Raw genomic sequence first — 25,610 nt, forward strand, 5'->3', positions numbered from 1 at the left:
GTCTTTCCCGGCGCCACATTCACTGATCAAAAATAACAGAAATAGAAACCATAACAATTAACGAATTGTGTGTGTGTGAGTGTGTGTGTGTGTGTGTGTGTGTGTGTGTGTGTGTGTGTGTTGTGTGTGTGTGTGTGTGTGTGTGTGTGGGTGGGTGGGTGTAGAGTGATTACAAAAAAACTACCGGACAGTTGTGCATTACTATTCATAAGTACTTTATTTCCTGTTTTTGACGATTCTTATTTCCAATGACGTTATAGCCGTAGTTGTATCCGATGTCAGATTGGATTGTGGCATTAAGATACATGTGTGTAGTTTCTGGTAAGACGACATCCTGTTCCCATGTCTGCCCATCCTTCTTGAAATACGCCTGAAAACTGACTCTGTACATATGGATGCTTCTTCCTAGCACGCAGTCAATCACTTATAGTCACTCGACACCACCACCACTACCGACAATAAGAGCAACAGCAACAACACCAACAAAAACACTACATATAACAACAACAATAACAACAACAACCCCACCAACTACAACAATAACAACAACGACAACGACAACAACAACAACAATAATTATTTAAAATTTGGAAGTTAATTCATATTCAAGTTTAAGATAAGTCGCATGTACAATTGTTTTGACTTTAGTTCCCTCAAAATAGACTTACTATAGGGTTCTTATACACATTCTGTGCACTGTTATATGAAAGCTAACACGGGCAGTACAATTCATTCTTTCCCATGTTTTGGCCGAGAACACTCATTGGCACACACAGCAGACACACCAAGAGTAAACCGATCCCGGTACGATCCATTTCTTGGTGTTGTCCACACAAAACACAGCAAAAAACCGTGAATTAAAAACCACAGCGCTCACTTCAATGCTTTCCGACTGAATTTCACCCACACAAGAAGTCTGGATTTTATCAGCACCGTGCTTAAACACGTCACGGCCAATCCGGCCTCTCCCATAATGCAACAGAAAAAGGGGCGGGGCTTAGCAAAAATAGCACAACGCGTGGCACGCGATGTAAACACGAACAGGCCAAAGTGCACTGGGGACGCGGGGGCACCAGGGCGCTCTAATAAATCAGCTTCAATGTTTTTGTCAATAAAAAAAAGCACAAGATAGTGTCCACAAGCTCTTTGTTTGGATTTCCTTCTCCCAAAAATGTTTTAACCTTTTGAACTTGGGCGTAAATAAGATTAATTTCCTCTCTCTCACCGCTAAACTGAATTTTACCATCTGGCTTTCTGTCTGTGCGAGCAGCATTTCTTCTTTTCAGCTTCTTCAGAGTTTTTCACATATTTTCGTTTCTGAACATTTGTGATATCTTGCATATTGATTGCGTATTTTGTTTATATTTACAATACAATTGAACTTTCACACAGAGAACCTTTGTGTCAAAAAAATCAGTCACACAGAGAGAAACAGAATAACAATGTCAAGGCTGTAGATGTCAGGCTAGTCAAACGGACAAAATGAAACTTAGTCTTGGTTGCTGTAACTCAGTCACCGCTATGATGGTACTTTCGCTGATATTAACAGAAAAACAACACAGAATCAGCCAAAACCGAGAACAATAAACAAGTTTAGTACGTCACAACGTCAATGAACAGAATTCTGGAGTCAATTTTTGCATCAGACTCTGACTAAGTGAGTGGGGCAAGCGTCAAACACCACTAAAATGAGGAGGGAAATCTTGGCGCATTTTTTTGGCGGAATACTTGAACAAACCAATCATTTTCAAACTGACCAAGGACAAAAACAGGCTTGTGAACCGAATGGTGAGGGGGGAGGGTACCTCGAAATGTGTGGGTGATGATTTCACATCACCAGTCTACATTGCTGCAGTCTTAGTATAGTAGCTCCACCGACCACTGTCCCCTCCGCCCTCCCCCCTCCCGTTCGTTCCCCCTTTCAACCCCCTACCACCTTGGAATAAACTGCAGAAGACCATTTGCATATCCTGGATTCTTCCATTTGTGTTGCCAGGGGCGACCCAAGATCCGAGTCCCTTTGTTTCCCATGTCCACTTAGAACAAACCGAGTTTAGATTACCCCTTTCTGTTTTGAAAGTAAACTTGCCCATCCTGTGAGGCACTTTCAGGGACAGTAATTATAGTTAGCGGGACCATGTAGACGAAGTCAACGGTGATAATCTGCGTAGTGTATACGCATACTTTGGAACACGGTCTGTTATTCCACCCAGCGAGAGCCTCTAACACAATCAGTGTTGTCGACAGATGGCGGGAAAACCTGAGTGTTTCACATTCCAACATCCGATGGTGATAGTAACTTAGTAAGGGCCAGGCTGCGGTCTGTAAGCTGTATTGCACTGACATCTCTTTCTGTCTGTGGAAATAAATGGCGAAATTTGATTTAACACTTCTCAACTTTTAAGTGACCAGGAGAACGCAATAAGGAGACTATTTACTGAGAATCAGTGGCCATTTGAAACTCGAAGGTGTGTAATAAAAGATTCGACTTGTGTACCAAGAGGTGCTGGGCCATCATCGTGTGACCTCGATACAGAGGCGCTAGGCTGTCTCTCGTGTGTGTAGTACCGTTAGGGTGCAGACCTGGTTATCTGATCCTGGAGGCAATTGTGAAAGCGGAGACACGGGTCCTAGTACAGTGCTCTCCTCTGGGGTAGGCCAGTGTGCCTTTTGTTTTTGCAGCCCTTGTGTGACAAATCCGGCATCGCCAGAGGTGGCTAGGTACAGGCCAATTGCCACACCGCAGGAATTCCGGCGTTAGAAAAGTACTCTACAAGAAGTATTGGTCCATGCTAGACCGACGCGGTGCTTGGAATTGTGCATTGTACTTGGCGAAAAAGACGTCTTCCTTACATCAAGACAATCCAACACGGGTAAACATTAACCGAGAAAATTTATGATGCCCGACTGTGTGCTCAAATTAGTGAGAGAGCTTTATCCCAACCCCACAGGAATACCCTATCAAGGCCACAACTGGTGGTAAAGGTTAGTTGCATTTCTTTCTTCATATCCGATGTAACAAATACACATGCACCTGAGACAGCATGTTCTGGAACCAAATTGCCGCATGCCACGTGTTTTGCTATTTTTGGAACGCATGGTGTAAATCTGTGACGTCGGAGAGTGTTGACTCCGCCCTTTTCTTTGAACAAGATCCCCATTGAAATGTTTGTTTACAAATATCTTCTTTATTATGGAGAATTAACCTTATCTAAGTGCATAGGGCGGTAAATGTGTGAAAACCAGCTGTGTGAACAAAAAATCTGACACCGTAACTCATGCTTAACTGAGATATTAAAGAAAATGTAGGAGCAGTATTTGTCCGTTGCCTGCAAGAGGTTTGAAATGATTTGCCAACGCAGAAGGTCAGGCTCCTTATATACTCCTGCCGGGCCTTTAAACATTTTGAAACAAGGAAGTAAATTCAGCAGTTGAGACTGTTTACACAACACCACAGGCACAGGGAAACTTGTCAGGCAATTGCACACTGCTTGCACTCGATAACAGATTTGAAACTCTCGCTGTGACCGCGATAAGACAAGGAAGGGAACAAGAAAAACAGCGTTGAGGTGAGAGAAGGAAAAACAAAATGAAAATGCAGGCGCCTTTATCAAACAAGGATGCACACACAGAGAGCTGCGCTGACACACGAATACATACCTGTGTACTTCAAACTATCCACAAGTCTACTCATGAAAGCAAAGGTAAACTCTAGATTGATGGAGTGTGTTCTGTGCCAAACGAATTACATTAGGTCGGTGTAAGGAGAATTAAATGTACAACAGACAGGACTGTGTAAAGTTGTATGTCTGAATACATGTACAACTAATGCATAACTATGTCCCAGTTTCAAGATAACATACCGATATGTAGAACAAGTACAACCACTATTGTACAAAATACTCATTGCCTACGTTTACCAATGATTGACGTTTAAACATCAGTAGTATTTTTTTGTTTGCTTTTCTTTAGTCGATAGAACACTAAAAAAAAAAAGACAACCCCCTTCACTCCCCCTATCTCTCTCGTTTTCCTCCTCTCTCTCGCTTTCTGTCGTTTTATCTGTCTGTATCTCTCTTTCCCTCTCCCTCCCTCTATTTCTCTCTCCCTCTCTTTTCTCTCTCACATCTTCTCTCTCTCTCTCTCTGTCTCTCTCTGTCTCTCTGTCTCTCTCTCTCTTTCTCTCTCTGTCTCTCAGTCTCTCTCTTTCCCTCTCTCTCTATCTCTCGCTCTCGCTCTCCCTCTCTCTCTCTATATATATATATATATATATATATATATCCCATGACCTCCCTTCTTTGTCTCTGTTACTTCAGTATGGGTATATATGTTGTATTTTTATAGCTCAATAAATACATCATGGACTCCAAAAAATATATGATAGTGCAGATTCCGATTTGGGCAAAGAACTACTTTCCTCCCGACCTTTGACCTTGCGCCAAACAAATATATTGTAATACACTCTTAATTGCTTTGCTGCTAAAGAGTTCTATCCGCAGTTTTATTAACCCGTGCATAACACTAGTTTGAACAGTCGAACACTATCACAATGCCCATGGCTACAAACCAAAACAAAAAAACGAGTACCCTCCCTTGCATCGAAGCAGACGACTGTTAGTGAGAGTCTGTCACACAGGTCTGTCAGCAGTGTCGGTGTGGGAACTGACAGAAGCTAGGGAGCACAGATAATAGAAGCCCTGTCACATAGACTAATCACACAATCAATACACATTTGGCTCATGTTTTAAATGACAGTTTCGAGTTTGTTAGTCAAACTCAAAGCAACAACACTGGTCTGGTGTCATGCGTAGCGGGACCGAGACGCGTCCTTACTGCATCGTTTGGGGTGGCTTCGCTTCGTATCAAACATCGACTGTTTCGCGTATTTTGCGAGCAAGTCTACTCTTTTGCCTGGCTCTGCAGTAAGTCCACATTGGCGATGAAGGTATCCAAGAACTTAACATGTGTGCATTTTTCCGTAATCCAGTCGTATTCCTTCAAAATACAATCAATCGGCGGTGACAGACTTGGTGTCAGCAATTCGCGACTTCACCAACTGGGTCCCGTACCAGTTTAGGTTCATCCATGCAAACACACTCGCAAAACAGTTTATCACGTAGATACATTTCAAATAGGGAGCAAATGGTTAAATCTAAACCTACATATTTGTTCCCTAAAATTTGCTTCTCTGTCAATAAGCCTGATTGTATAATAATACGTTCGAGAAAAACAACGTGGAATCGATTCTGAATCGAGTAAGCCAAATGGGTGCCAACCCGGTTTCGCCCGTTCTGCCGACCTGAAAAGCAAAACAAAAGAATTGTGCGCTTCAACTAAATTAATTTCTATACGACTTCATTACTTTCTTGCAACTTATGAACCTTTACTTAAAGCTTTTAAATGGTCTGAAAGTAGTGTTACCGCGTACTTATCGATGCACTCATTCGTTTTATTTTTTTCAGCGACGGTCACTTAGTTTAAGGTTGCAAAAGGGCCAAGTCTCGCTGGCACCACTGTTTCACTCTCCACAGATCGCAACAGTGCCGCTAGTAGTCTACACTTTGTGTTTGATGGTAGAATGGGATATACAGATTACAACACTCGTGGTTTTTTATATGGCTTGTATTTCAGTCAAGACCCAGCTCTCAATCGAGAGCCACTCGCCAGAGGCTCGTGTCTCCCGATGATATTCATCCGCTGGGTCTTGACTGAAATACAAGCCATATAAAAAACCACTCGTGTTGTAACCTATACATATATATGTATATATATATATATATATTTATATATGTATAGGTTACAACACGAGTGGTTTTTGGCTCACGTAAGTGTAGCCTATGCGATGATAAACTTTGTCTGTCTGTGCGTGCGTGCGTGCGTGCGTGCGTGCGTGCGTGCGTATGTATGTATGTGTGTATGTCTGTGGTAGAAACTTTAACATTTCCGAGTCTATGGATTACGTCAGTCTCGGTCAAAAGTGTTCGACGTGTGTGATAGAAACTATTTGAAGACGTCACAGTATGACGTAAGAGGGTTAGACGTCACGCAAAGGAATTACTGAAAGTCTCGGTCATTGTTATTGTGAGCGGGCCGAGACTTCTTGGCAGATCCAGGGTCTCGCTTTCTTGCATAGTTTCACCTATGCTTACTGTGTGTGTGTGTGTGTGTGTGTGTGTGTGTGTGTGTGTGTGTGTGTGTGTGTGTGTGTGTGTGTGTGTGTGTGTGTGTGTGTGTGTGTGTGTGACGGAGTGATTGAGTTTGTGTTACTGTTTGACGATTTCTTACGTGAGCCTTGAAGGCTTCGCCTCTTGTTTATATGGCTACCACGAGCCAGGCAAAAGAGTAGACTTGCTCGCAAAATACGCGAAACAGTCGATGTTTGATACGAAGCGAAGCCACCCCAAACGATGCAGTAAGGACGCGTCTCGGTCCCGCTACGCATGACACCAGACCAGTGTTGTTGCTTTGAGTTTGACTAACAAACTCGAAACTGTCATTTAAAACATGAGCCAAATGTGTATTGATTGTGTGATTAGTCTATGTGACAGGGCTTCTATTATCTGTGCTCCCTAGCTTCTGTCAGTTCCCACACCGACACTGCTGACAGACCTGTGTGACAGACTCTCACTAACAGTCGTCTGCTTCGATGCAAGGGAGGGTACTCGTTTTTTTGTTTTGGTTTGTAGCCATGGGCATTGTGATAGTGTTCGACTGTTCAAACTAGTGTTATGCACGGGTTAATAAAACTGCGGATAGAACTCTTTAGCAGCAAAGCAATTAAGAGTGTATTACAATCTATTTGTTTGGCGCAAGGTCAAAGGTCGGGAGGAAAGTAGTTCTTTGCCCAAATCGGAATCTGCACTATCATATATTTTTTGGAGTCCATGATGTATTTATTGAGCTATAAAAATACAACATATATACCCATACTGAAGTAACAGAGACAAAGAAGGGAGGTCATGGGATATATATATGCTGGTTGCTCTCGTTGTTGATTGTTGTTGTGTGTGAATGAAGACGAAGAATAAAAACAGACACAAATTGTTGCAGATTTCGAGGTTCAGATTTAATCATCTGAATATGTCAGTGTATTCAGATCGTATCTCAATGCATCATTCGTTCACATATAAAATATGAATGACATATAATAACTCTGGCAATAATTCAGCCAGAAAAACATCTATTGAACGGCTCCATGGTTGACTGCTAAAACTTCTTCTTTCTCTGATTTCTCCCGTAGACCCCAATTTCTCCTGTAGACTAGATCCTAGTGTTCTCCAATCCAGTATCGCATCTCATAGCCCTGTCCCGTCTCGAAGAAGCTCCGTCTTCGTAGCGTAGAACAGTCTAAAAAGCCCCTCGTAGAACCCCGCACTAGAACCCCGCCTTGTAGCTTAGAACAACAGCAACCATAAACATAGCATAGCCCAGCATAGCATAGCAAAGACTTAGAACTGAAAAGACCCGATTTCTCCTGTAGACTAGAACCTAGTGTTCTCCAGCCCAGTATCGCATCTCATAGCATAGCCCCGATTTCTCCTTTCCCTTCTTTATTTATCCCCTTCCTTGTTTGTTTACCTGTTACCTCTAGCTACCCCTAACGTTTCGCTTGTCTATAACGATCTCCCTTGTCTGTCTACGTTACCCCAATACATGTCCTAACAACATACACAACATACCTTGATTCTGCTTCTTCGTCTGTTTATCTCGTACCTTTAGCAACGAACCGACACTCTCGATCGTCTTAGAGTCAAGGCGATCGAAGATGTTTGTTTACGTTTCTCTAGGTAACTTCTAACAACTTCTTACCGAACTAAATCTCTATTTTACTTTCACTAAATCGTTATCCTATCAATGATGAATTAATTCTAAAATGCATAACCATATTTACATGCACATTTCATAACACAACATTTCTTCTATCGTTCTTCTTCGATGAGATCTCGTGTATCACATCATCAAGTCAAAGCGACCAAAAGTGTTTGTTTACGTTTCTCTAGGTAACCTCTAACAACGTTCAAACAATTTATCTTTCCAAACTAAATCTCTGTTTCCTTTCACTCAATCATTATCTTATCAATAATGAATCAATTCTAAAAAGCATGCGCAGTAATAATTACATGCCCATTTCATAAAACAACATTCCTTTATCGTTCTTCTTCGATGAGATCTCGAATAACACGTCATCCAAAATGGCGTCATCGAAGAGAAGATTATGTTCCATTGTGTTCGTAACATAAGAAAGCGATCGATACGAACACGATTCCGAATAAAAACTACACGAACTAGTCAGCAAAAGTATCCTGCTACGAACTGTGCAGTGGTTTTCTGGTGAGTACATTCTAACACAGTTGATATCATGACATTTGTCCACAAGTCTTCCAGTCTTTCACGTGTGTCAACGAAAAACACTTTTAGATCTGTATCACATGTTTCTCAGTACAAAAGTTAGATCCGCAAATGTTCAGGTTAAAGTTTCCGGATAATAGAGCCATCTGTTACAATATATATATATATATATATATATATATATATATATATATAAAACATCAGATATTGTGAAAGAAACAATTGAAAGTCAGCAGAGACTTTCTTCCGAGATTTGTTAAAATCTCTTAGCAGAGATAGAGAGAGAAATAAGTATCCCTTCACAGACAGCCTATTGGGAGCATCAGACCCTCCTCAAGGGGGACCGAGATTTACAGAGCAAAGTCCCCTTGTGGGGGACGTATCGCAAGGTAATCTAGTCCTGAGGAGGACCATTGTATTTGTACCTAGACCAGACACGTGTTTCGACACTATTGTGTCTCATCAGTGGTCAGGTGGTACTGATGGCGAGAGTTGTCAACCCATGGTATCCAACTAAGAAGCAAACCATTCTCTGAATGGTAGCTTCTGTTGGCACGGGAGACTACCCTCATCTGACAACCCCAAGAGGATATCTGTGAAGGGAAACACTTTGATTTAAGGCCAAAGTGTAGAATTGATATTTATTAAGAAAGAATTTAGAAATTTAGACAAGTTTTAACCAAGAAATTAGGTTAAAACAAGGGAAATTTGAAAAAGCCTAAAGGGAGGTAACTCTGTACCAGCCTGCAGATCCAGAAATGGATACGCGAACAAGTTAGATCTAATTTTGAAAAGGTTAAACAGGAAAAGCGGTCAACTTTTCACTGCTGTTCAACACAGGACTTGGTAAAGAAGAAGTTTTCTGCTTTATTCAATTGGATCGCTTTAAAGGCGATGCAACTTTCACGGTGACCACATTACAAAACATCAGATATTGTGTTAGAAACAATTGAAAGTCAGCAGAGACTTTCATCCGAGATTCGTTAAAATCTCTTAGCAGAGAAAGAGAGAGAAATAAGAATCCCTTCACACACAGCCTATTGGGAGCATCAGACCCTCCTCAAGGGGGACCGAGATTTACAGAGCAAAGTCCCCTTTATATATACAGAGAGAGAGAGAGAGAGAGAGAGAGAGAGAGAGAGAGAGAGAGAGAGAGAGAGAGAGAGAGAGAGAGAGAGAGAGAGAGAGAGAGAGAGAGAGAGAGAGAGAGAGAGAATACTACATGGCTTGCTGTGTCGTACCAGATTTACACGAGTTGTTTGTTTTAAATATTGAACTGCGAGCGAAAGCGAGCTGTTCACTATTTGAAAAAGCAACGAGTGTAAATCTGGTACGACACAGCAAGCCATGTAGTATTTTGTTTATCCTAATACTGTACTTACGTGTATTTGACTGAAAATGTCCTGCAGTCGAGGCAGCTAAATTGAAGACGCTTGTTTTGGAACCTCGATCTCTTCTAAAGCCTCGTGCAATCTATTACGTCAAAGCAAAGAAACGTCAATCTGAAAGTGTGGCGTGACGTGTTAGTTCTAAAAAATTCATCGAGGGTAATTAGCGAGCGCAATTTTGTTCTTCTATAATGACATTTGTCTCGGTGACTTTGGCATCATAAGCAGTGGAAAAACAGGTCCCTGTCAGACTTGCTTGACATGACCTCATTTACATGATATACACACGTGTGAATTGAACGATTATTATCTCACGGGTGTCTCTCTCACGTATGTAGGATAAATATGTTTATTTATATTTCTATCTATCAGACAGACACACAGACAGACAGACACACAGACAGGCACACAGACAGACACACAGACAGACACACAGACAGACACACAGACAGGCACACAGACAGGCACACAGACAGACACACATACAGACATACACACAGACCAACACACACACAGACAGACAGATAGACACACAGACAGATACACAGACAGACACACAGACAGACACACAGACATACACACAGACAGACATAAAACAGACACACACATACACAGACAGACAGACAGACAGACAGACATACATATATACAGACAGACAGACAGACAGACAGACAGACAGACATACATACACAAAGACACAAAGACACACAGACAGACATACACACAGACACACAGACAGACACACAGACAGACACATAGACAGACAGACACATAGACAGACACACATACATATACACAGACAGACACACAGACAGACATGCAGACAGACATACACAGACATACACACTGACATACTGACAGACACACAGACAGACACACAGACAGACATGCAGACAGACAGACACGCATACAGCCACATAGACATACAGACAGACACATAGACAGACACATAGACAGACAGACAGACACACAGACAGACACACAGATAAGCAGATTTTTAGGCAACTGTACAGGGCGTGAGAGTGTGGGGGGATGGGGCAGAGAGAGAAACAGAGAGAGACATTTATTCCCCCCTCTGCTTCTTTTCCTCTGTAAACTTGTAGAGCTAGTTATTTTTCGATAATGACCCAGCAACCAAACAAATAACGAGCCAGCAACAGCCTGAATCCTCGATAGTGCAATGGGTTGAGAAGCTGTTCTGTTTCGGTACTACTTTTGCGACTGAAAAGTTCCGAACGCTCTAATGTACGAAGTATACATTTCTGGAGCAAACAATACAAACATACCGCATTTAAATTAACAACTACAGGCCTGAACACATGAATCTCCATATAAAATCCATGAGTTCGGTTGTTTTCTGAATCTAGATCTGCCGTGCACAAACCGTTCATCACAAGCAAATTCCCAAGGCAAGTAACTCATACTCTAGCGACAAGAGTAGTTCCCCTTCTTTTAACGCAGTTTCTTCGACAACACTGACTGCAATCCGACGGTCAGTTTTCAACAATATTTCATTTTATAAACAGATCACACGCAACCAAATGCACACATCTCATCAATTTAAACAACATAAAGCGGTTTCATACACCATTTTCCCCAGAAAACTGAACTTTATACAGTAATTAACGTTAGAACACGGGTGCAAAAGTTCGTCTGCTAGTCCCATTTGACGAAAGAACATTAAGCGATACTAAAACAAACAAAACACACAATATCTGCCTTTACCGCCACAGCAGAATAACAGCATATATATCTGTGTACTTGATTTTAGTCCAAAACAGGGAAACTGACAAGAAGTGTTAACAGAATGGAATGATTTGCACGGAACTATACAACCGCGCATTAATCGATCGCCTGCGCAGGTTGACTGGTTGAGTGATTCGGATTCGATCAAACTTTCGCACAAAAACTCCTGTTTTCTTTGAATAACTGAAGAAAGGAGGAATAAAGAGGTTACACACCTCGTCTCAGTGATTATTAAAAATAATGGTCTCAGTTCGCGGTCATGAAAAAGCTCGCTGAAGCTCGCATTTTTCATGATCCGCCAACTTCGACCATTATTTTTAATAATCACTGAGACTCGGCATGTAACCTCTACATACATAGCCTGAGAGAATCAGCGAGACAGGGACAGACAAGCAGACAGACAGACATACAAACATACATAATCAGACATACAGGCAGACAGTCAGACAGACAGATATAATCAGACAGAGACAGACAGAGACAGACACACATGCACACAGACATAATTTCAAAGTGGGAGATAAAATAAGTATATTAAAGCTAACAGAGTTAAAAGCAGAAACGAACTTGTTTTTGTTGTTGATGTTGTTGTTGTTGTTGTCGTCGCTGTTATTGTTGTTATCATTGTTTTGATGCTGTTGTTGCCGCTATCATTTCACAACCGGCTTTCTCCCTCTCTCTCTCTCTCTCTCTCTCTCTCTCTCTCTCTCTCTCTCTCTCTCTCTCTCTCTCTCTCTCTCTCTCTCTCTCTCTCTTTCTCTCTCTCTCTCTCTCTCTCTCTCTCTCTCTCTCTCTCTCTCTTCTCAGGGACTTGGTGGCCGAGTGGTAACACACTTGCGCTCGGAATCGAGAGGATGCGTGTTCGACCCTGGGTCAGGCCGCTATTTTCTCCCCCCTTTCCTAACCTACGTGGTGGGTTCAAGTGCTAGTCTTTCGGATGAGACGAAAAACCTTCGGGTACACTACATTGGGGTTTGCACGTTAAAGATCCCACGATTGACAAAAGGGTCTTTCCTGGCAAAATTGTATAGGCATAGATAAAAATGTCCACCAAAATACCCGTGTGACTTGGAATAATAGGCCGTGAAAAGTAGGATATGCGCCGAAATGGCTGCGATCTGCTGGCCGATGTGAATGCGTGATGTATTGTGTAAAAAAATTCCATCTCACACGGCATAAATAAATCCCTGCGCCTTGAATACAAATTGAAAAAATAAAAATAAATCCCTGCGCTTAGAACTGTACGCACGGAATACGCGCGATATAAGCCTCATATTGATTGATTGATTCTCTCTCTCTCTCTCTCTCTCTCTCTCTCTCTCTCTCTCTCTCTCTCTCTCTCTCTCTCTCTCTCTCTCTCTCTCTCTCTCTCTCTCTCTCTCTCTCTCTCTCTCTCTCTCTCTCATTCACAGTTGTAACTCATATATACGTTATCACATGCATGGCAAAACAATGTTCATCACAACATACACTTTATCACCACCGGCTGTCACAGCCTGATACCAGAGAACATCCATTGGCAGTTAAATGTGATTTAAAACAGAAATGGCATTGGGCACTGTAGTGGTTTAGTGTAGTGTGTAGATCCGGGATGGAAAATCACCCTATACAGCCCTTGACCTCAATGACAAACGCAACCCCCCCTCCCCCCTAAAGAAAGTCCTGTAAACATGCAGTTAAAGCATTCAATAATTCAGTCAGTAGTCAAAGAATCAATGAATTGAAACAACATTAAAATAAAATAAACGAGCATTCAATTTTGATTTTACACACACACACACACACACACACACACACACACACACACACACACACACACACACACACATACATACATACACAAACACGTATGATTATATAAAGCAATGCAATTAGAATAAGGTTAATTGAATTCCAATAAGGTACGTATAGTGTAGACATGAAGTAAAGCACCCAGCTAGCAAGCTTTCGTCGGCCGACTGACGATTTCAGTCGGGTGACGTCGTCAAATGTCGTGTGTCGACGTCCGTTGTCGCGCCGATATCATTTTGACTGTGTGTAAAACTCGGCAAAACCCCGACATCGGCCCGACGCAATGTTGCTGTCGATAAAAATATGCAGAGTTACGGGAGATAACAACTTGAATTTATTATCATTATTTTAGCATTTGTTACGTCCCCTGTTCAAGCGTCGGGAACGGCGTGACATGACTCTGCAAATGCGAAACTAAATTATTCATATTTGTTGACTTTTTCACATAGGAGTAGGATAATTAATTGTAAGTTTTGTTTGTATATTTGCAATCAAATACAGCATGAGCTCAAACCATGAGTTTTACATTTTAAAAATACGCCATCATATATACTTGAAATACTCTAATAGCTTTCCTTACGGTACAAACAAGATTGAGTGTGAACATGGCCGGCTAGCTGCTACTTTCCCGCGTGAGCGAAGTTTATTTGTTTTCTTAGTTCAAGTTAATATCGAAAGAAGAGACATTCTTGCGAATGTTGGACAGCACATTGATGATATGTTATCCGAGACGAATGTCGCCTCGGGATCTCAATCTGAGTGCTGGTCCCAGTGCCACGTGGTGGCGGTGATAGTTGACAAGTTAAAATTGTGTAGCCAAGGACGGATGGAAACCTACAGGTGTGTTCAAGCTGTTAACGTCAACTCGAGGACAATTACCGACGGATCCAGCGAGTAAGTGATTTTGGTTTTTTTTCTTTAATGTTAGTTTTGCTGTTATACAGTGGGGGGGGGGGGGGGGGGGGAGTACATACTGCTGTATCTGTAGATGTAGATGTAGGTGTTTTGTCCTGTACAGTACGGGGGGGGGGGGGGGGGGGTGGAGTACATACTCATGATACTGCTGAATCTGTAGCTTTAAGTGTGGTTTGCACTGTTACACTTGGGGGGTGGGGTGTATGTATACTGATGTATCTGTAGCTGTAGGTGTGTGTATTGCATTGTAACACTTGGGGGGGGGGGGGTACATACTGATCTATCTGTAGCTGGTGGTGTGTTTTGCACTGATGCACACCAATCTTACATGGTCCAATCTTACATGGTCCAACCTTACATGGTCCAAACCTACATGGTCCAATCTTACATGGTCCAACCTTACATGGTCCAATCTTGCATGGTCCAATCTTGCATGGTCCAATCTTACATGGTCCAACCTTACATGGTCCAACCTTACATGGTCCAATCTTACATGGTCCAACCTTACATGGTCCAACCTTACATGGTCCAATCTTGCATGGTCCAATCTTGCATGGTCCAATCTTGCATGGTCCAACCTTACATGGTCCAACCTTACATGGTCCAACCTTACATGGTCCAATCTTACATGGTCCAACCATACATGGTCCAACCTTACATGGTCCAATCTTACATGGTCCAATCTTACATGGTCCAACCTTGCATGGTCCAATCTTACATGGTCCAATCTTACATGGTCCAATATTACATGGGCCAACCTTACATGGGCCAATCTTACATGGTCCAATATTACATGGTCCAATCTTACATGGTCCAATCTTACATGGTCCATATATATATTATTGGACCATGTAATATTGGACCATGTAATATTGGACCATGTAAGGTTGGACCATGTAATATTGGACCATGTAAGATTGGACCATGTAAGGTTGGACCATGTAATATTGGACCATGTAAGATTGGTCCAATCTTACATGGTCCAACCTTACATGGTCCAACCATACATGGTCCAATCTTACATGGTCCAATCTTGCATGGTCCAACCTTACATGGTCCAATCTTACATGGTCCAATATTACATGGTCCAATCTTACATGGTCCAACCTTACATGGTCCAACCTTACATGGTCCAATCTTACATGGTCCATATATATATTATTGGACCATGTAAGATTGGACCATGTAAGGTTGGACCATGTAAGGTTGGACCATGTAACTTTGGACCATGTAAGATTGGACCATGTAAGATTGGACCATGCGTGACCCAACATGGTTTAAAATCGTCACCACGAGTTTTCGTCACACCCAACAATTCAAAGTGTGGTGCAACACACGAACACTATCCAATGTTTTAGCCATTGGTTTGGATGAGCACGACAAACATTTCGTCTGCTTCTAAAGGTGCTACCGCCTCAGAACCGCAGGCGCGAAGAAAAGTTCGCAGGGATTTCCCGATTGCATAACCGGAAACGAAAGGGATCGCTACGAACTAAGTTTCGTTGGTCAATCTAAAGCTCGCTAATAAGCACCATTTTACTTCCTATGTCTTGAATTAACAGCTTTGTGTTGCATGACCTTGGATGACCTTGACCTTGGGTCAAGGTCACATGTATTTTGGTAGGAAAAATGTGTAAAGCAGTTCTTAGTGTATGATGTCATTGCTAGGTTTAGTTATTTGACCTTGACCCTGAAGGCCAAGGTCATGTAAAGGTCAAGGTCAAGCATGTGAGTCGTATGGGCTTTGCCCTTCTTGTTTATACTGCTGTAGCTGTACGGGGAGGGGGGGTATACTGCTGTAGCTGTTAGTGATTTTTGCACTGTTACACGGGGGGGGGGGGGGGGGGGGGGGGTGGAGTACATACTGCTGAATCTGTAGCTGTAAGTGTGGTTTGCACTGTTACACTTGGGGGGTGGGGTGTACATACTGATGTATCTGTAGGTATTGCATTGTAACACTTGGGGGGGGGGGGGGTGTACATACTGATCTATCTGTAGCTGTAGGCGTGTTTTGTACTGTTACACTTGGGGGGGGGGGCGGTTTGTACATACTGATGTAGCTGTAGGTGTGTTATGTACTGTTACAGTACGCGGGGAGGGGGGGGGGTTGAACATACTGCTGTATATGTAGCTGTAGGTGTGTTTTGCACACAGGGGGTGGGGGGAGGGGGGGTTGTACATGTTCTGCGCGAACTTAGAATCCGGTTTCATTCTAGAATGGACCGGGTCCAGGTTGGAATTCTAACCCTGCGCAAGTACAGGGGTGCCATTCTAGAATGAAACCCTTGAATAAAGGGGGCCGTAATGTTTGTAGGTAAGACAGAGTTGTCTTCCCTTGAATTATCTCCACCTGCACCTTCCCTTTGATAAAATGGGGCTGATTTGTCTACCCCTGAAAAAAATCCTTTGGCGATCTTGCGAATGTCATGTCATGTCAAGAAAGTTGACACTCCTGAGTACGCAATAAACAAAGGCAGACCATAGCAAGGGGGACTACCAGGGCGGTATTGTTTGCAGGGCAGTTGTTTTTGTGATGAGAGCCGGTTGCGGCCGCTTGCAATGTCAGCGCTGTCTCCCTCTCGGAAATGTCCGGTTTTTTGACAATTTTTTTGACAGACAGACAGACAGACGGTCAGACCGACTAACCGACAGACAGACCAACAGAAGGACAGAGTGAGTTATAGAGCTGTTGTCACAGGTTTAAAAAAAAGTTGACATTATATCTTCACAATTCAGAAGACCAACTTCATGTATATGAATAAGATTAAAAGTTACAAGCGAGATCGGCAAAACACTGTCAGTCCGGAAATTTCCGTTCGTAGCGATCAGTGCTGAGTGTCTCTCAAAATCGTAATCACTTTCAGAACATCACAATCCCAATTCACGATGTCTTTGAGTAAAGTGTAAAAAACCCGAAAAAACCCCAACCAAACACACAAAAAACAAAAACAAACAGAAAATCCACATTTGTGGCTTTGGTTGTGTGATAGTTTAACTGAAATGACTATTCCAACTTGGACCCAAATTCCAACCTTGCGCACGGCCGATTCTAGAATGGACCAGCAACAAGGGTTTCATTCTAGAATGGCACCCCTGTACTTGCGCAGGGTTAGAATTCCAACCTGGACCCGGTCCATTCTAGAATGAAACCGGATTCTAAGTTCGCGCAGAACATACATACTGCTGTATCTGTAGGTCTAGGTGTGTTTTGCACTCTACACGGGGGAAGGCGGTTGAGTGTTGTACATACTGCTGTATCTGAAGCTGTAGGTATGTTTGGTACTGTTACAGTGGTGGCAGCGGGGGGAGGGGGATGTACATAATTCTGAATCTGTAGCTGTAAATGAGTTTTGTACTGTTACAGTGGTGGGGGGGGGGGGGGGGTTGGGGGTTGTACATACTGCTGTAGCTGTAGGTGTGTTTTGCACTGTTACTAAGGGGGAGGGAAGGTGTACATACTGCTGTAGCTGTAGCTGTAAGTAATTTTTGCACTGTTACACTTGGGGGGTTGTATATACTGCTGAATCTGTTGCTGTAGGTGTGTTTTATACTGTAATACTGAGGGGGGGGGGTGTATACGGCTGTATCTGTAGCTGTAGGTGTGTTTTGTACTGTTACAGTGAGGGCGGTAGGGGCGGGGGGTTCTACATACTGCTGTATCTCTAGCTGGTGATTTGTTTTGCACTGTTACACTGGGGGGGGGGGGGGTTGTACACACTGCTGTATCTGTAGGTTTGTTTTCCACTGTAACACTGGGGGGAGGGGGGGTTATACTGCTGTAGCTGTAGCTGTAAGTGAATTTTGCACTGTTGCACTTGGGGGGGGGGGGGGGGTGGTACTTACTGCTGTATCTGTAGCTGCACCCAGCCAGCAAGACATTAGCGGCCGATAGTCGGCCGAACACCCTTCAAAAAGTCGGGCCGGTGACGTCAAAAGATACGACGCGGGTGTTGGCCCGACTAACTTTTGCAAAGAGGCAACGAGGCGGCCGACAGGCGGCCGAACACCTGTACTATGGCGGCACGCATCCGGTCCGATGTTAATCGGCCCGATGGCTTGTTGGACCTGCGGCCCGACACCTTATGCCGACATCGTCCCGATGTCTTCCCGCTGAAATCGATATCTTCCCGATGTCGGCATAAGGTGTCGGACCGCAGGTCAAACAAGTCATCGGGCCGATTAACATCGGACCGGATGCGTGCCGCCATAGTGCAGGTGTTCGGCCGCCTATCGGCCGCATCGTTGCCTCTTTGCAAAAGTTAGTCAGGCCAACACCCGCGTCGTATGTTTTGACGTCACCGGCCCGACTTTTTGAAGGGTGTTCGGCCGATTATCGGCCGCTAATGTCTTGCTGGCTGGGCATGCAAAATAGTCAGGGTAGGTAGGGATATTTTGGTTCAGATTCTTCCAAAAGCACCATATTTGGCCCAGAGGTCGCCCATGCCATACTGTTTCCATTTTTGCCGACTGCCAAGACGGGCGCCCCATGGGGACGCCATATTGGCAAAATCCAATATGGCCGCCGTCCGGGTTACATATTGATCACAGGTAAAAAAAACTAAAAATGCTAGAATCATAAATGATATCACATTTTAGGGTTTTTTGGGGTCAGGGAATCCGATTCAGATGTTATTTCAATGATCTGAGGTCAAAATCCAATATGGCCGCCATCCGGGTTACATATCGATCACAGGTAAAAAAAATAAAAGTGCTAGAATCATGATTGATACCACATTTTAGAGGTTTCCGGGGTCGGGGAATCCGATTCAGACGTTATTTCAATGATCTGAAGTCAAGTTTACCCTTCAAGGTCACAAAAAGGTGCTATTGGAAGAATCTGAACCAAAATATCCCAAACACCTCTAATTATACCAAAAAATCAATGATTATTCAGGAACAATTTTAATTCAAATAATTCGGAGACATCTGTAGCCACATTGCAAGAGAATGGCACATGCCAATGAAGCGTCGCTTAGAGTGGTCCATAGTGGTTGCCAGGTATTGGTGCCATCTTTGTGCCAGCCCCACTCACTGAAGTCAGGAATTTCTTGCTGGATTGAGGTGGCCTGACCCCAGTAGAAACTCGCCTGTAGTAGCGCTCGCTTTACATGCTGGAACAGTGCGGCTTGGGTAGGTGGAAGCTTTTCCAGCAGTTTGCATCCAGTGGAGAAGAGTTGATATCTGGCCGTGTTGACATCAGCTGCACTGCACCCCTTGCTGTACATGACTATGACAAAGCGTTCGAGGCGCTGCATATGCACAGACTCAAGACTGAAGAGGTCAGGGTCATGCGTGAGAGCCACTAGTGTGTTGGTGAGATCCGGTATGCTTGTCCATGCTGCCCATGCTGTCTCCTTGCCACATCCAAGAAATTGTGAAGTCGTGTCGCACCCCGTTAAGCTGTGAAAGAGGGGTAGTGCCAAGGATTTTGACGGGCCAAGGTCAGAGGAGATTGTATGGACTGGTATGTCACGGTAGTTTTTACCAGTACCGAAGCCCACCCAGAGCTCTGATAGGCCCAGGGACTCGAAGAACCGGATTGTCAAAACTACGACATCGCTGTCCACAGTGCGAACAAAGGCTGTTGTATGACCCTGCTTTGCTGCATGTGCCAGATGCAGGAGGATCCTGGTGTCCGCCTCGGAATGGTTGCACGGCTGAAGTGTTGTGAGGTCACAATACTTGTTGGAGAGCACGGTCTCGAAGCGGGTACTCAGGAGCAGCTTTCCGTCCATGTCAGCCTTGGAGATCTGTGTGGTGATGAAAGAGAACAGCTCCTTTTTGTTTTCCTCATTTTTCAGGAATCCGCTGTTCCAGTCACGCTTCGGGATTGGAGTACTGCCATCACCGACTCTTGTCCGTGGGCCATTTCCACGTCGTTGCTGTGTGAGCGCTTTGAGGTTATTTTCCTCTGGGTAATTATCCCATATGGCGTCAATGCGTTGGGTACTGCTTGTGATTTGGGCCTCCAGATATGGTACAATGTGGAGTGACACATACTCGCTGAATGTATTTGCTGTTGTGGGTCGCACCATGTGGATAACAGCTGCCATGTCCAACACCACGATTGTGGCTTGTTTGGCAGCATCTGCGCGGCCAGTGGGTGCATTGAGGCACTTAAGAATGTCTGATTTTGTCCCTGATCGCAGCAACCCTCGATCGATCCGCCAGGCTCGGTGGCTCTCTCTGATTTTCGAACCGAAAGAAGTCTGTCATGTCGGCATCGGGACGTGACTGGAGTGAGAGAAAAAGTTGTGTGATTAACATCATGTTCTGACTCTGGACGCCGCTGTCCTTTGTACCTTTTTTCTTATTGGGGTCAGGTCGGTTGGCGAAGGTTAGCATGTTATTCCGCTTGATTGAATCAGTTACTGATACTGAAGCCTTTTCCAATCTGTCCATGACATATGCTGCATGCAGGGTTTGGCCAGTTTCACCGATTAGCATTTATATTTAGGAAAAGTTTTACACATAAACTTACGATTGTTTCTGTGGTATAGAGAGATATAAAACTTGTGCGTCATACAGCTAATGATGGGACAGGATTTTTGGGATCACGATGAGACACCAATATGACTTTTACAGTGTCGATGAGGGGTAAACTTGACTTCAGATCATTGAAATAACATCTGAATCGGATTCCCCGACCCCGAAAACTTCTAAAATGTGGTATATATCATGATTCTAGCACTTTTAGTTTTTTTACCTGTGATCGATAAGTAACCCGGATGGCGGCCATATTGAATTTTGACCACAGATCATTGAAATAACATCTGAATCGAATTCCCCGACCCCAAAAAAACCTAAAATGTGATATCATTCATGATTCTAGCCCTTTTAGTTTTTTTACCAGTGAACAATATGAGTAGTAGTATTCGCGCACGAACCGGACCCTTTTTTTTTGCGCAGCTGCGCAGCCGCGCAGCCGTATTTTGATAGAAGGTTATAGGTTAAGGTGCCTGTGTTTAAGTAGTGATAAAGAGGGATTGCGTATAAACGGTTTATTGCGTTTTATATTTTGTCATGTGATTTCATGTGCCTGTACCTGTTGCTCGGTACTAATGACCACTTCAGCTGGGGTAATGACAGGATTACTATCCGCGCTTCGCGGAGCACTCTCTTTTATGACGCTAATAACTATCAGAGGTGTCAGGATAAGGCGATAAAAATGGTACCCCTACTCTTTGCGGAGCCCCCTCGCCGATAAAACCACCAGAGGTGGCCAGCAGTTAGAGAAGTTTAATAGGAGGTGGTTTGCCTACCCCGAGGGTTGATTAGGGTTTAATGCTTAGATTAGTGCTAGACAAATGGTGTGGGGTGGGTGGAGGAGTTAGCTCGACTGGTGAGGCGGGAGAGATGAGAGCTGATTTACAAAAATATAAAAAGCTTTAACAACTAGACTCAGATAGCTACCTGTTGGTTTTATGTAGGTGTTATAAACATCGCAAGTACATTTTACACCGAACACGAGTTGTTCTACAGTCAGTCATACATAATGTTAGGTTAGAGACTGATCACGTCTGAGTATTGGTTGTCCACAGAGACACAAGACCTCACATGCTAGAACATGTTGGTTGGTCACAGGCTTGTGCGGGGAACCATTGGTTATACACTTGGTAAAACTGCTCTCGCAGTTCAGGACGAACCACCTCTTCTAACGTTGAAGCGCTAAGCGCCATGTATAGAGAATCTGTATCCATTTCCAAAAGCTGGTAGTCGGCTCTGGACACAAACTTATCTAGAAAATCAAAATGAAACTCCAACATGCGTAGTTTAGCGTACTGGTAAACAAAGTAACCAATCTGAGAGGGGAGTGACCAGTTGATTTTTTTTTAACCATCTCTACTTCAGTGACAGAATCTGTTACTTCTGTTAGTTTTTGAAAACGACCATTGTTGATCAGTTTTGAGGCCTTATCAGACAAAACGTAATGAATATCACGATGGTTGGCCACGTTAGTTAAGGTTTTCCCGTAGACTGAGTTACCGAGCAGTTTGAAAGTTTCAGCTAAGATAGTTTTTGATGAGTCTTGGTCTCCTGCTCGTCTTGCGTTTGAAACGCTGTCACCAAACTGACGGAAACAGGTTTTGGGTTGATACTCTACGATCAGCGTGATGTTTTAACAATCAACCCGTGTTGCACGTACCAAAACAAGAGGGGTGTAGCTAGCAGAATTTGTTCACCGTGGTAACTCCCTACAAGTGTACGGCGTGGTTGGGATAAAAGCTTGTGTTTTTTCAGCGTAGTCTTTCATAAAATCCCCGATCTGTTCTCAGCTGACAGACTCATTTTTGAAAATAGGCTGCATTTCACTGAAATGTTCTTTTAGATGATCAGGTACATAAATATCACACTATATCAACCCGATTGAATCCATAACCCACTCCAACCATTCCCGAGCTAGCTGACCGTAGGGATCTGTTTTTTTCCGCTTTAAAAGCGTTTTCTTTTCTACGAATGACAGGGTGCTCTGTGGGCATGTCTTGCATGAGTGCAGCTAAATACAGCGCATCAAATCCCTGAACAGCCTGTACCGGTTTGTCCTGATTACCACGAATGTGTGTTTTGTCTTTTTCGTGGTATCTGTGAAAGACAATAGACGGACCCTCGACAATGTTCTTTCGCAAAAGTGCTTGAACGTCTTTTTGTTTTTTGTTAAAAGTGAAAAGTAGGTATCTGAAGACAACGTGTCAAACAGACACTTCAGTGTCACACCGGGGGACAGAAATAATACCGTCTTTCAGCAAATCAACTCGCAGACTAGCGTACATACTAATCTGATGCTGCAAAGCAACCAGAAACGGTACTGTGTCTAGGTTGTTGTACCACACCAAAAAAAGCCTTCAAAGTCGTCATTTTGTTTTCAGTCCACACACGCTGACAAAAAGCGTACTCTGTATCAGAAATATTTGAGTTTTTGAGCTTACTAAAAAAAGCTGCATGGGGTGGGAGTTCTCTTTCGTCTAGTGTACTTAGACTAGTGACGTATTCATAGCAGAAAAAACCCTTTTCCTCTTCGACACCGAACGCCTAGAGGTACTTGGAATAACTAAAACCTGGCGCAAGAAAATTGTTGATGTCGAGAAACCGAAGTTTGTCTGTACAAAGACACATATATTGATTGTTACGTTTAACAACAAACTTGAAAGGAGGTCTTTTAGGGATCTTCTTTTTTCCCTCTGTTCGATAGGAAAGTCAGACAAAGGCGTGACATAAAAACTGGAAGACATGATGTTGTGAATGTCCTATTGTTGGTTGTTTGTGCTGTCTAATGGTTTATGTGGGTGTTATAAGGTACATTTACATCGAACACGAACTGTTCTACAGTCAGTCATACCTAATGTTAGGTTAGAGACTGTTCACACCTGAGTATTGCACCACAGAGATGCAAGACCTTACATGTTAGAACATATTGATTGATCAGCACCTAAAAATAGAAACGCGTAGTTAGACACTAGTGTGATGCGGTCAAAAAAGGGGGTATAAAAAAAAAAGTTCTTCTGGTGTTTACGCCTGAGTATTGCACCACAGAGACGCAAGACCTTACATGTTAGACCATGTTGATTGGTCAGCATCTAAAAATAGAATCGCGTAGTAAGACACAGGTGTGATGCGGGTATAAAAAAAAAAGTTCTTCTGGGTGCTTACCCCCGAGTATTGCACCACAGAGACGCAAGACCTAAACATGTTAGAACTTGTTGGTTGTTCATTTGGTCACTGATTTCACCGAGAAAAGAAAGAAAGTCCTGCTTTGACAACTCAGGCGTGGTCGTTGTAAGACAGAGTGGTTATTGACTGAGGCATGAAAGAAAGACAAGTCACCCGACTCTTTGTTTTTGAGAAGAAAGGAGTGAGAAAAATTGATTTTGAAGCGTTTGTTTTGCTCATGGAACAGATCAAGAAGCGACTCGTACCAATCAGGGAAATCAGAACAAGGGTTCCTCTTAAAAGAGAAAATGTGGCGCTTTTTTTACACACACTAATCGTGTAAGATATATAGAAGAATTACAACACCTGGTACACGCGTATAACCATTCGTTTCACAGAAGTATAAAAACAGCACCTGTTAAAGTTTGTCTCGCTAACAAAGAAACAGAACAAACGTAAGTTTTGTACGAACAACCCCCCAATGAAAACACCCAAAGGTAGGCTACAGGTTGGTGATCGTGTGAGACTAAGTAAAACACGACGACTCTTTAAAAAAGATTATTTACCTGCGTGAACAGAAGAATTATTTACAGTTAGCAATGTGTTGAAAACAACTCCAGTGACCTATAAGCTGAAAGACGCTCACGCAGAAGAACTACAAGGTAGTTTGTTTTTTTACAAAGAAGAACTACAAAAAGTAGGAGAGAAAGAAATGTATCGTATTGACAAAGTACTAAAAGAACGACTTGGTAAGGGAGGAAAAAAAGAGTATTTAGTGCATTGGTTTGGGTACCCAACGTCATTTTCTTTCTTTCTTTATTTGGTGTTTAACGTCGTTTTCAAACGTTCAAGGTTATATCGCGACAGGGAATGGGGGGGAAATGGGATAGAGCCACTTAATTGTTAATTGTTTCTTGTTCACAAAACCCAACGTCATTTGACACATGGATCTCAGCTGATAGTCTTAGACAGTATTCAGAGTAGTTATGGCTGAGGACGCCTTGTCTGCTGAAGATACAACTGTTGCTACTAACGTATTAGAAGAGACAACTACTGATACCAAGAGATTCTCTTGCTTGTGGTGTGTTTTTGGTTATCGCGCCCCTCGTAGTGAGATTGTATTTTTGTAAAACATTTTTTTTTGTTTTTTGTTTTGTTTTGTTGATCAGATTTTTCTAATTTATATTGTAGTAGGTGTGTCTCTGTTTAATTTGACAAACTGGTGGGAATGTCCGGTCCACTGTTTGAACAAGGTTTTTGTGGGTTTTTGCAAAGAATGAGGCAAGGGTCCTTTGTGCAAAGCAAGACAGCGAAAGAGACACAGACCGTCAGTATAAGGAAAATGATGATGCTCGTCTTTTTGTAACTTGTGCAAGAACTGTGTGTTTGTGATGTAGTTAGGTAGACTACCACAGACTCATCCGATAGGAAAGTCAGACAAAGGCGTGACATAGAAACTGGAAGACATGATGGTGTGAACAGAATACCGAGAGTTTGGGCGTTCGAGTCTAACTTGTTCTAGAATGTCATGGTCACTGATTTCACCGAGAAAAGAAAGAAAGTCCTGGTTTGAGTTGATCAGGTGTGGTCGTTGAAAAACAGAGTGGTTATTGACTGATGCATGAAAGAAAGACAAGTCAGTCATGGAACAGATCAGGGGGAAATCAGAACAAGGGTTCCTCTTAAAAGAGAAAATGTGGCGCTTTTTTACACACACTAATCGTGTAAGATTTGTAGAAGAATTACAACACCTGGTACACGCGTATAACCATT

At 43.0% G+C, this 25,610-nt stretch overlaps 1 protein-coding gene across 1 annotated transcript in view; it reads right to left on the reverse strand.

Annotated features, from left to right (window-relative positions):
* The window catches only part of LOC138965698 (uncharacterized), a 268,534-nt gene that overhangs the window by 228,326 nt on the left and 14,598 nt on the right, over positions 1–25,610 (reverse strand). Inside the window, exon 2 of the mRNA XM_070337874.1 lies at positions 1–22. This exon is cut by the window's left edge and continues 224 nt beyond it. Coding sequence (XP_070193975.1) covers positions 1–22 — 22 coding nt within the window. The remainder of the gene's footprint in view (positions 23–25,610) is intronic.

Source organism: Littorina saxatilis, linkage group LG4, assembly GCF_037325665.1.
Source record: "Littorina saxatilis isolate snail1 linkage group LG4, US_GU_Lsax_2.0, whole genome shotgun sequence".
NCBI lineage: Eukaryota > Metazoa > Mollusca > Gastropoda > Littorinimorpha > Littorinidae > Littorina > Littorina saxatilis.